Here is a 13782-nt window from a genome sequence, read left to right as displayed (position 1 = left end):
AATAATATTCGATCGCGTCATTTCATTTTTAAGTAAACAGTCTAAAAATTGATGATAACGAATCTGACATTGAATAATTCTTTCAGATAAGAAAAAAAGGTCATATCAGGCCATTCATGGCGTTTGGTTTCATATTTTTTTTATTAACTGTTTTAGATATTATTAAAATGATAACAGGATGTGCCGTAATGACCGCCTTTTATCTATACTTATAGAATCTTAATAAAAATTAATTCAGAAATGTATACGCATAAGGTATATCAAATTGATATTTAAGCGAGGAAAAAAACAAAAATTTTATCGAAATCTATCGAATAGTTTGTGAGCGGTTCGAAAACAATATGATTGCTTGTTCCTGCAATCAAACAGGTTTTGATTCAGTAGCACTTCGTTAAATTTTGATAGCGTTTTTGTTTCTTCCTCATTTAAATATTAATTTTCAACCTCTGGTGTGTATACTATTCTAATTTAATTTTTGACAAGGAATTTCAAAATACATATTAAGGACAATGCATCCTGTATATAACAAGGCACAACTAATTTTAAATGTTTTTATTTTACGTACAAATCACAGATAAATTTTTGAAAAAGAAGTTTTTTTCCCCTCTCAAAGCCATATTTTTTGAACTAAGCAAAAGTTTGTAAAGTATTCCATAAAATCTACACTGGAACCTCTTAAGGGTTATAATAAAGCAAAGATAGAAAGAAAAAAATTACCTTTAAATAAATTGCCTCTGGATGGACTTGAATAATTGAGATCTCTTTGATAAGAACTGCGGACACAATAATCGATAAGAGGTTGCGTATGGCAGAGACATTGCAGGACAGCATTCATGAAGCACTGAAAAAACACATAAATTTCATTCTTCCTACTGTAAGAAAATTAATTCTTCATAAATGTTATCCGTTTTCAAAATTGACAACATATTAAGAAACGTTCTTTATATTGAGTACTCAAGTCTGCAACGTAGTAAAAGTAATAATTAAATAATGTGACTTTAATTCGTTTATTTATTTACATACATACGCGGACTTGAATAATTGAGATCTCTTTAATAAGGACTGCGGACACAGTAATCAATAAAAGGTTGCATATTTCAGAGACATTGCAGGACAGCATTCATGAAGCACTGAAATAATACATAAATTTCACTCTTCCTAGTGTCAGAAAATTAATTCTTCATAAATGTTATCCATTTTTAAAATAGGCAACATATTAAGAAACGTTCTTTTTATTGAGTATTTATGCCTGCAACGTAGTAAATGTAATAATTAAATAATGTGACTTTAATTCGTTTATTTATTTACATACATTTGTGGGCTTAGTGGGATATCCAAGCATATCTTTATTTCAACATAATAAGAATTGGGTGTTTATAAGCTGTTAAATATACCTCTCAATCACAATCAGATTAAATTAAGCACTCGTGTGGTACTTGTAAGAACTGAGGTTCTTTAATAATTTCAGTAGTAGTTCGGAATACATTTTAATGTAATAGTCCGGTGATTTCAGAGAGGAAAGTCTACGCATTTTAGGGCGGTTGGAGAGCGTGGTACGGAGGCCGGACGGTTTTTTTATCACCATCTGCCCTCTCATTTAAACTGTGTTACTACAGTGGGCAAATGTACTAGTATTGTTTTCGTGTATCAATAAAGGATAAATGTAAGACCGTCGGCAACAGTTCATTGTTGTTGCTCTAGTGCAGTGTTTCCCAAAGTGTGGTATGCGTACCCCCAGGGGTACTGGAGCAGTTTAGAGGGGGTACGTGTTCTTATGCGTAATATCTTGCAACAAACGAAAAGTTTAAAAAATTTCATTCAAAAACAAAGCTGGCCATGAAAATTAACGATTACGTATTTTTCTATTGACTATTTTTTGCAGAGTTAACAGTTAATATTTAGTGGTGTCAACAGCCAGTTGTGATTTTTAACTGTTGTGCAATTTTTTTATAGTAAAAAATACATTCATTTTTTTTATCAGTGGTACACAGCGTTACGAAAAATTTAGAAGGGGTACACAAAAGTTATAAGTTTGGGAAACACTGCTCTAGTGCAACCGAACCAAATTGGCAACTTGCAACTCTCTATGTAGGGATGGGATTTTTGGGTATCGGTCAAAATACTAATTTTGTTTTGCAAAATTCGGAAGAAATATATTAATAGTCATAAATCAAAATAAAAAATAAATCAAAATTTTTTTTTTCCATTAACAAAGAAGATTACTCCTTACCTGCCCTTTGGTGTGGACGTGTGGCTGGATCATTTTTGTCATCGAATTCAGGGTAAATTTAAGACCGTCGCTAATAGCCTATTAGTGTACGACTCCAGGGCTGAAGGATCTTTCGCCTAGCTCTCTGAAACGTTGAAGTAGCGTGTTTGATTCCCACCGTACTTTTATTCTTTTTTTGTAATGCTTTTATGTAATTTGTTCTATTTGTCCTTTCATTTGGCACACAGTATAGCTTTACGTATTATTGAATATAGATAAAGGCTGTAAGCGTACTACTCGTCGTACTCCAAATTCTTTATACCCCGCAGTGGACTGATTGTTAAAACACGGTTCCCAGCAGATCACCGAAGCCAAGCATCACTGTCTGCGGTCAGTGTGCGGGTGGGTGACCACTTGGATCAGTCTGCGTAGGGACCGAGGGTGTGCGGTATTGGTCCTCGTTAAACTGTGCTACCGTAAAGTGCTCGACTTCGCGTGCAGGTCGTCGGGCTACCGAAGCGGGGGTGCCATCCCCTCCTCTGAGGATCAAAATTGTGATGGCATGTCTTCGGATCATCCTCCGGGATGTTTCCCAGACCGTCGCCAATAGCCCATTGTGCAGCTCTAGTGCGACGTAAATTAACAGCAACAACCCAGACCGCCGCCAATAGCCTATTCTGCAGCTCTAGTGCGACGTAAATAAAGTACAGAACAGTACAGTTGTTTAATTCTACAGTCCACAGATGGCGCTTTGCGCATCCTAATTAATTATTCATTGAGCTTGAGAAAATAAATAGTGTATGTGTATCGATTCGTGTGTGTGTGGAGTGCTTCAATGTTTTCGAGGTATAATTCAATATTCTAAGTTCATCTCCGATTCCATTAAATTGCGGCAAATTCTACTGATTTGTGAGATGCCTAAACGTTCCACCTTTAATTTATTAGTTCCAAGTCCATGCAACAACTAAAATTTCTGAAACACATTTTTCCCGCTATTTGGTAAACCAACAGTTAACCAATAAAAACAATAACAATGTTCTATTGTAATGTTAGTAAAAATGTAATTTAATTAAACTCGTAATTGATATGTTGCTCAGCACTTTAACTAGAAGCTAAAGTACGAAGCTTCGTACTTTAGCTTTCATTCCGAAAAATTTCAATAGGAGTCTAAAAGGATTTTTGTGTACCATTAAACGTAAGTTTATTTCGCTTTCAATTTATTTCAAGACCTAAAATTTACATCTCAGATGCATGGCTCTCGAAATAGTTTTTTAAATATAGAATACTAAATCGTGAGATTTTGTTTTGAATGGTTTGTAACTGTTCTCGAATATAGTAGAGCATATTTATTAGAGTTAAGAACTATTTGAAATGAACGAAATCAAAACTTGTTCGTTAAATATATTTTCAGACCTGACTCATTTAAAAATCTTGCCGTATAAATTAAGCCATATGTACCTAGATTCCTTTCAAAAGAACAGTTTATTTTCCAAAAAACGAAAAAAGTGGTAACACATATGTTTTGTGATTAGGATTAATTTTCCAGAAACAAGCTGGAAGTGTTTACCATTAATATTTGTGATTATATCTGAAGTCTAAAGACAGAGCTTTTAAAAGCTGAAGTGTTGGTTAAGAGAAAGGAACATCCATTTGGAAAAACCATTTGGAAGAAACAAATATGTATTTCCGCTTTTCTTATGTTTGCGTTTTAAATTTACAGAATTATTCCTGAGTTATTATAGTGAGAGGGCATTTATGGGTCAACTTTAAACTACACAATAATCCATTCGTGCACCAGTATCCATTTTCTCTTAATTTTCCATGTAAAAATAAGTTATTGATTTTAAACTTCGACCTTTTTTTTAAAAACTATTTTTATAAAAAATATTTAAAAAAAAATTCTTGCCGTTTTTTTTTCTTTTTAATCAATTCTAAATAATATCTCAAAAAACACACTGATTTCATATGAAAATTCATGTTGTACAAAATTAATCTGCTGCACTTAAAGATAAAACTCGATTAGAAAATGAGAGTTTCGAAATGCGACTTTATTTCTACCAGTAAGCTCTATAATTAAAAGTCTTGCAGAAATATTATAATAAGTCTCATTTTTAAATTGTTTACGAGGGCATTTTTTGGAGAATTTCCATGATGAATTTCCGTTAAGGTGATAAGATTATTCTTAAGAATGTTACTACGAATGCTTTTATAAATACATTTTAAAATTTTGAGAGTGTAATTCTTTAAAGGTTTACACAGACTTATGAATTATTCGTAATTAAAATAAATTATTTTCCAAACAGCTATCTAAACTCAATAATTACAAACAATTATGCCGACGTAACATTGTAGTAATTGATGTTTTAATGTTATTAGAACGCTTTATAGCTCATATATTTTCAAGGTAACCACATACCAGAAATATTCCAGAGAAAACAAATCTTTTTAATTAAATACTATCAATCAAAAATATGTATAAATTAAATATCTCTGTTACAACGGCCCAGAAATATGTATAAATTAAATATCTCTGTTACAACGGCCCGACTGAATTCTAAAAATTGTCGTGGAAAAAAAGATTATAAAATTGACAATTTCTTCATGAAGCGTATGTCACAACATTTTTAATTTTTTCAGAGTGTTTCCCTGAGTTTTGATTTCGAGAAAAACTCAGGGTGGCTACACTCTGAAAATGTAAAAGCTTTTTTTTAAAAATAGAATATGTTTTATTACTTTTGTTATAACTCATTGCACATATTGACGTTGATAAGAAAGTGTGTATCACGTTTTAAAAAAAATGCAGAATTGACCACTTTAACCAGAGGAAATTTTATAACGTGTAAAACAGTACGGCGTATCGTATCTATACAATAAACGATAGCTGAGATTGAGATAACACTTGCGGCATACTACACAGGCGTACCTTACAAAATCTCGTTTTGTTAAAAGTTAAAAAAAAAAAAAAAAAAAAAAAAAAAAAAAAAAAAGCGTATGGTACGTATTTGGTGTGATCTTTGATATATTGACTTAATGGAACCGTGGTGGTTCAGGGGATAGAGTGTTCGCCTCCTAATGAGGTGAACCGGGTTCGAATCCCAGCGGTTGCTGGTCGATAGCCGGGCACAGTGCTGACGAAAAATATTTTCAGTCGTAGACGAATCATGGGTTAGAGTTTCCTTTCCGGCAGGCTAACCATGGGAGGCATTCGTGGTTTTCTTCTCCATGTAACGCAAATGCGGGTTATTTCCCTCAAAAAGTCCTCCACGAAGGCAAATTTCTCCCAATACTTGATTCAGTAGTTCCCTTGTCTTCTGGATTGGGTTCAAAATTACAAGGCTATGGATTTGAATATTGGTAGTAATAATCTCAAAATTGTGTCGACTGTTCAACGACGGTTATAAAATAAAATTAAATATTGACTTAATAGAACTGTCTTCTAGCTTTCTGCGAATGTAAGTAAAACAATGATCAAACGCTTCTCACCAAATCTCGATTGGTTAAAAGTAGAAAAAAAAAGAAAAAGAAATACGCCTCTTCAATTTGTCAGCAAAGAGGCATATTACAAAAATAGTGCGTTAATTTTGAATTTTAAGATACTTACGGTATTTCCTAAATTATTAAATCCAGCTCGTTGTTTTTCGTCTTCTTTATTCGACAAAGATGCATTATGATCGGAATTCTAAAGAGAAAATAAAAATGAATAAAATAAAACAAAGCAAATAAAAAATTTTTTTATAGTTTCAGCTTGCTTTTTTCCCCAGATTGTCTAAGTTTATTTATTTACATTAAAATTTTTTTTTACAGCGCAACAAAAAATAATTACAACACTAATTATTATAAAGCAAGACACTACAGTTTTTGCCACTTGTTTAAAACCATGGACGGGAAAAATGAAAAGTGTGGCCTCACAGAAACTTGAATGTTCATTTTGCTTGAACTGAGCACTTTACCATCTTTTTTATTAGTATATAAATATTGTTATCACCTCGCCAAAATCAAGAATCTACGAATTCAGCAGTTTCGCTTAGGTGCATTTTGATTTATCTCTTAAACCACTGTACTATGCCAAAGTTAGAAATGTGACTATCACACCTAAGTAGTCCAGATTCATGGGCTCCATTTACGGGGGGGGGGGAGCGTTGTATGACCCCTTCAATAATTAGAAATCTCGAAAAGTTCCCCTCATTATTTCAGACAAAGAAAATTTTCGTGAAGTCATGGTTAATAATTGATGGAACTTTATGGTTAATAATTCACGAAAATTTTCTTTGTCTGAAATACTGGGGGGAACTTTTCGAGATTAAAAAGGTGAAAATTCTTAAAGTTGAAATTTTCATTTTGTTAATTGAAGTTAATTGAATAATTAATAAGTCTTAATTGATTGAAATTAATTGAATAATTAATAATTCTTAATTGATTGAAATTAATTGAATAATTAATAATTCTTAATTGATTGAAATTAATTGAATAATTAAAAATTCTTAATTGATTGAAATTAATTCAATAATTAAAAATTCTTAATTGATTGAAATTAATTGAATAATTACAAATTCTTAATTGATTGAAATTAATTGAATAATTAAAAATTATTAAATTTATTGAATATTTAATAATTCTGAAATTAATTGAATAATTAATAATTCTGAATAATTAATAGCTCTAAATTGAAATTAAAGTTGAAGGAATTCTAATTTAAATTCCTTAAAGTTGAAAATAAGAAAGAAGAAAATAAATTTTTTGCAAACATTTAAGAATATTTTTTTCTTATGTGTGAAATTTAGAAAACTATTCTGCCGTGCAATAGAAAAATAACGTAAGAGATAAAAAATTCAAAATTTAGATTTTTATATTTGGCATTTTTGTATAATAAGCTATTCACACACAAAAAAAAAATTTTTTTTTAATATGCATTTTGCTTTAACAGTTTTTTAAAATTTAATTTTAGAGCTCATAGCACTGCAAAAAGGTGTAAGCCACCTTTCTCGAATTCTAAATCGTGAGGCACCTACATTGTTTTTTCATGTGCACAGCAGTTATTCTGTAACTTAATTTCGTCCTCCTCAAAAATTGGGTCCTGCGACGCACAGGTTTAGAATCGTGCAAATTCTTTTATTTCGTACAAAGAATAGTAAATAGAATAATAAACCTTTTAATACTTTTATACGTTTAGTTCAAAAATAGCTTTTTGTTCATTCATAATTTTGGCTGGCGATATACACTGGTGTTCAAAATTAAGAAAATATTCAGATGTGGTTGATTATCAAGAAGTCAGATGCGATGGAAATTTGGTATAAACATAGGTTGATATAATACAAATAAAGTAACCATTCAATAGATATAATAAAAATATATGATCGTAAGTAAGTACTCACCGGAAACGGAAAGTATGAAACAGTGTTTTCAGAATTGAGAAAAAAAAAAAATAAATAAAAACGGATTAATAGGAGGCAAGACCCCTTTTACGGTATACAAGATTACGCGATAATTTCATACTGAAAATGAAACGTTTCCGAAGTTCCTGTTAGCGAGCACACACAGAATGGTAATACAAAAAAAAAGAAAAAAAATCATGCACAATTAAGCATTAAACTTGCATAAGAAAGGATTTACCGCTCACAGTGACCACAGAATTGAATAAATAAATATAAAATAAATTTTAGGTATTGTCCTTTCTCTAACATTTATACAGGCTAACACTGTCATTTCATGCTGGAAATAGACAACTAGTCAACTTTTCATTTTTCGACTTAGATAGGTTAACTGTTAACCGAGCTTAAAGCCAAAATGTAAATATTTGCCTCATAGCGGCCTCATCTTTGCTCTGAAAATAAACAAAAACCATGTAAGAAGCTTGCGCAGAGGTTTTCGCCTACCTGCTCAAAGTAAAGCTCGTTACGCAATAGAAACAGTTGAATCTCTTATCTTGCTTTTTCTATCTAAATGTTTGCCTCAACTAAGGTTCGTATTCGAAGTCAAGAAAGATCTAACCGGTTCTGTTAAGTGATGAGTCCGGCTTGTTTCTTTATGAGAGATGTTGAAGCAATCTTCATATTAAATTATACACAAATTTAATTGATCACATTTGAACGTTTTTGAGTTAAATATTTATTGGTTTGATTGAATTTTTATATTAATAAATAGGTTACTAATGTGTCGTTTTTTTATTCATAAGCTTACAAACTAACTTTGTTTATTTAAGATTAAAAATTTAATTAAAACGATGTGCAAATCAGTATAATGTTTGTAAAAGCTTCCTAGTTCATGAATATTCACTAAACATCCTCGTTGTAATTTAAGATGTTTATATCTGTGCATGTGTGTGACATATTAATTTCTTATCTAATAAAGAGTTTGCACATTTTCAATGTATTTTGTACAATTATATTATTTTAAAATTTATTTCTTCAATTTTGAAAATTGTAATTAAGTACATTCAACTTCACCTGTTTAAACGGTAGATTTTCTTTTGATATTTAAAGTGAGTGTAAGGCCAAGATGGGCTGGTCGGTAGGGTTCTGGTCCCATGTCCGATAGTTCGTGGGTTCGAACCCTGCCGGCCGAAGACTCCCCGTGTAGCAAATGGTGACTGATGCACGTTAAATCTGTCTAATCGCAAAGTCCCCCATGTTCCCATAACAAATCAATACCTCAGGGGGTACTGAATTGGAGATTGATCGTTCTCTGATTCAGGTCAAAATTACGATCTGTGGATGAATGAATGGATGTATAAATGGGTCCACCCAATAAACGGGCGTGACGTATGGGTGTAGTAGAAGTCGAATTCTTGGCCATAGATCGCACCCTTCTGCCTTAACAGGCATACGTCAACAGCAAGTGATAATAAATTTTATGATGTACAAGTTTATTTTTGATTTAATAAATTTGATTTACAATGATTTTAACCACCACTATACGAAATAAGTTTTATCATCAAAGCGAATCAAATAATGAGAATAATAAAAGATGAAGCTAATTAACCTTGATAATTATCATAAATTTCAACACCAGTGTATAATAAGCATGCGTACAGTATCATTTAGTTTTGATTTAATTTAAAGAAATATATATATAGTGAAGCTGAAAATTCAAAACCAATGAAATTCAACTGGTATTTTTTCCAACATAAAAATAATTCATAAAAATAATAATGATAGAATGGAAAAACCATAAATAGTCTAAAAAATAATACTTACATTAGAACTTCTATCGTTACGATATCCGAAATTGATTTTTGTCAGTTCAGTTTTTAAGAATGCGACTGGGCATTTTTTTCGAGAATAAGTATTAATCACATCCAATGGAAGATTGTTCCACATTTTGATATCCCAGACAAATTTACTTTATCCTTTAAAAGCTTGTAATATAGATATTTTGTGATGAAATCATTAAAATTTCAACTTTATAAAAAGTTAAAATCTTCATTTTTCCATCAGAACATTGTGGGATACTCCTATGAATGTCGTTCGCCTGATGAAACTGAAGACTTTGATAAATTTAATTATTTAGCAATCAGAATTGCAAAAGATTTCATCAAATATAATTTTTTTAAAAGAAAGCTGCAAATTAAATACATATGTACATAAAATAACGAGATAAATGTTTTCTACATAATTAATCATTTATAGAGAGGTATGCGGACAATGGGCAATGTCTTGCAGACATTAATCTTGTTTTATTTATGAACTATAGCGGCGTGTCAAACAAGATATATTTTCTTTTTGAATAGGATTGTTTAAGTGATGTAACGTATAATACTTCTACATTAAGGTACATTTTTATTGAATAAAATGTAAGCATTAAACTCTTTCAGTCATATGAGGAAATAGAATGTGTAAAATATAATCTTGATATCGAGCGAAACTTTTTCTAAAATTGATTTTTAGGAGCTATATTAAATATATTAATTTATACTTAGATCACGTGTATAGTGTCTAATTAATTTTTTCAAAACAAATTATTGCAAACAACATAATTGAGTAAAAAAAATTAGCGAGCAATACATGTTAACAAAAAACTTTTGACAACCCAAATCTGACAGATATTTATTTATTTTTTTTTTTAATTTTTTGAAAAATTCAATAAAATTTTTTTTTCTGTTTATGCACTTTTAGAATATTAGCTAAATACAGGTTCACGACTTAAAAGTGTCCTTTAATGTTATTTGTTTCACTTTCTGCTTTTTATTTTTCTGGTTATTTTTTAATTATTTGTCAGAGTTTCTAGGATGATTTACTTTTGTTACTTTGCGTGTGTATTGCCGAACCATATTTACGAATCATATTTATGTTTTTTTACAATTTTTTCTTCAGGGGGGGGGGGGCGAGGATGCTTACAAAAGTTTTCGTAATGTTTCAATGTTTTTTTTTTAAAAAACAAATCTGATTCTTTTTATTTACTATAATATGTTTTTTTTTTTTTTTTTTTTGAACAGCGATGGGCTTAGGGCAGTGTTTCCCGAACTTATGACTTTTGTGTACCCTTTCTAAATTTTTCGTAACGCTCTGTACCACCAATAAAAAAATTAATGTTATTTTTACTATAAAAAATTGCACGGAAGTAATAAATCACAACTGGCTGTTGACACCACTCATTATTAACTGTTACTCTGCAAACAATAGCCAATAGAAAAATACGTAATCGTAAATTTTCATGGCTAGCTTTGTTTTTAAATAAAACTTTTTGAAATTTTCGTTTGTTGCAAGATATTTCACATAAGAACACGTACCCCCGCCAAACTGTTCCCGTACCCCTGGGGGTACGCGTACCACATTTTGAGAAACACTGGCTTAGGGGATAGAGCGTTCGCCTTCCAATGAGGCGAACCGGGTTCGAATCCCAGTCGATACGAATTCCGCATCCACAATGCTGACGTAAGATATCCTCAGTGGTAGACTGATCATGGGTTAGAGTCCCCTTGTTGTCAGGCTAACCGTGGGAGGTTCTCGTGGTCTTCCTCTCCATGTAACGCAAATCCGAGTTAGCTCCATCAAAAAATCCTCCACGAAAGCAAATTTCTCCCAATACTCGATTCAGGAGTTCCCTTGTCTTCTGGATCGGGTTCAAAATTACAAGGCTACGGAGTAGAACATTAGTAGTCGTAAACCCATAAAATTGGGTCGGCTGTTCAACGACGGTTGTAAAATAAAATAAAAATATTTTTTGAAGGAAAATAAATATAAGTGGAATTTTGAAATATCTAAAAATGACATAGTTGAGGAAAACGAGAAAAAAAAATTTCGGTCCTGCTTAGGTTTTGAACATTCAGAGCACTACACACACATCTTTTTTTTTTTTTTTTTTTTTTTTTTTTTTTTTTTTTTTTTGTACCGGAACTGTTATAATCTTCCTCATTTTGGGGAAGATTTTATTTTTAATGTTTTATTTCTACATTCATACTGGGTTCTTGTTTTAACAAAGTTAGTCTAAAATGGGTTTTGACTTCCACTGCATTTAAATAGTTTAAACAAAGCAGCTCTGCTAGTTATCATATTGTGTTGTAAGTAAGGGAAAGTGGGGTAATACCAGGTAGCAGAGATTTGAAAGCCTGTTGTAGTTAAATTGTTCGACCTATAAACTGTCAGATTTAATCGAGATATTCATTGTTTAGTTGCGTAAAAATATATCATTCCTGAAAAATCATTCTATTCCTTTGCTTATAAATTATTTTTTTTCTAGAAAAGACAAATCCCCCGGTTTTACCCCACTAGTGAGGTAAAACTTGGTACACTATGGGAATTTTTATTTTATTTATTCTGTTTTGTTAATTGAAATTATTTTTTTTAGAAAATAAATGTTTTAGTTAATTCTTTTCTCTTTCTTTTCATGATTACTGGCTAATGAGTGTTAAATGTTTCGAGAAGAAAATTCTGGTAATGAACACTTCGTAATTTTAAAAGAAAATTTTGTTACGTAATTCCCTCCCACGAAAGACTTTCATCAAATACTTCTTCGTTGTTAGGTAGCTGAGAAGAATTTAATTAAATATTTTGATTTTTTCCATTCGATACAAGATTCTTTCCCATGTTGCTAAGTTGCAAACTTGTTTGAGAGAAATGTTCGTATAACATTGAAATTTTTTTTATACGCGTACTCTGTTCCGAAGGGAGTTTGCTGAAGAAGTTGTGATTAAGAGATAGCTCTTTTGTATAAATAAAACTAAATTACCTGCATTTTTATACAAAAAAATGTTCAAGGCAAATATTTCTATAAACATGGAAAATGAAGTAAAAAATTTTCCCATTACCGTCCTCCTATACTAGAAAGTTTAATTTAAACACTAAATCTTGTAAGTTGACCATCTGCCTACGTTTACTTCTCTATTATCAAGAACAGATAAATAAATAAAATTAAACTACTATCAAGCACCGAATTTATCCTTTTTAATAAAAGAAAGCCAGACTTTTACCTGACCAACTGGCTTATCTCGTATGTTGACAGTTGAAGTTAGTCAACTTTGTCTTGAAATATTACAAGCGTAAAAGTTTTGTAAAAACGCAGCTGCCAGCTAAATTTTAGAAATTTTTAGCTGCTTTCAAAAAAGTTAATCATCAGTTATTTTTTTCTTCCTGATCATAGCCATCCAAATAATAAGCGGAGTTATCGCATTAACAACAAGCTGAAATCTGTTATGAAAAACCGTATTTATCCTTTATAATAAAAAGCCAAATTTTTACCTGACCAATTGTCTATCTCGTATGTAAACAGCTGAAGTAAGTCAACTTTGTCTAGAAGTATTTAAAAACGTCCTGCAGTGGACTGATCGTTAAGACACGGTTCCCAGCAGATCACCGAAGTCAAGCATCACTGGCTGCGGTCAGTGTGCGGGTGGGTGACCACTTGGATCAGTCTGCGTAGGGACCGAGAGCGTGCGGTATTGGTCCTCGTTAAACTGTTCTACCGTAAAGTGCTCGGCTTCATGTGCAGGTTGTCGGGCTACCGAAGCGGGGGTGCCATCCCCTCTGCGGAGGATCAAAATTATGATGGCATGTCTTCGGATCATCCTCAGGGATGTTTCCCAGACCGTCGCCAATAGCCCATTGTGCAGCTCTAGTGCGACGTAAATGAACTACAACAACAAGTATTAAAAACATAGTAATTTTGTAAAAACATAACTGATTGTTAAATTTAGGAAATTTTCAGCGGCTTTCAGAAATGTAAAACCTCGCCCCCCCCCCTCTCTTGTTCGTAGTATTCTGCTTAAGCAATAAGCTAAAAAAGGTGAAATTAAAGAAGAAATTTTTTTTTTCTTCCCTGAACATATAAACGGTAAAAAGATTGAGTTAGCAGCTTTTGTTACAAATAAATTATGCTTTTAGTCATGTTACACATCTTCATCTGCTTTATCTTTTCAACTGATAAAGAGCTTTTGACTTATGGGGAGTTTTTGTTTGCAGTTGTTGACTTAAAATGCTCAAGTGTCTGCTACTCTGTGTAACTTTCATGTAAATGTTTATTTTCAATTGAAGATATTATATTGAAAAGTATTCTCACATTACATATCTTGTTTACCACCTTAATCTATATTCAGGGGTCAGTGGACCCTGTAGTTTGAATGGGCCCCATCTAACCGGGTT

The 13782-nt window shown here is 31.7% G+C and overlaps 1 protein-coding gene across 1 annotated transcript in view; it reads right to left on the bottom strand.

Annotated features, from left to right (window-relative positions):
* Positions 1-13782, bottom strand: part of LOC107439162 (ubiquitin carboxyl-terminal hydrolase 2) — a 52514-nt gene that overhangs the window by 32733 nt on the left and 5999 nt on the right. Inside the window, exons 2-3 of the mRNA XM_043042104.3 lie at positions 5811-5888; positions 718-841 (exon numbers count right to left, since the gene is read on the bottom strand). Of these exons, the coding sequence (XP_042898038.1) occupies positions 718-841; positions 5811-5888 (202 nt within the window). The remainder of the gene's footprint in view (positions 1-717; positions 842-5810; positions 5889-13782) is intronic.

The sequence above is a fragment of the Parasteatoda tepidariorum genome, chromosome 11 (genome assembly GCF_982258835.1).
Source record: "Parasteatoda tepidariorum strain Cologne lab strain chromosome 11, Ptep-v5.0, whole genome shotgun sequence".
Taxonomy (NCBI): Eukaryota; Metazoa; Arthropoda; class Arachnida; order Araneae; family Theridiidae; genus Parasteatoda; species Parasteatoda tepidariorum.
The sequence above is the reverse complement of the archived record's forward strand: the minus strand, read 5'-3'. Positions and strand labels throughout refer to the sequence as shown.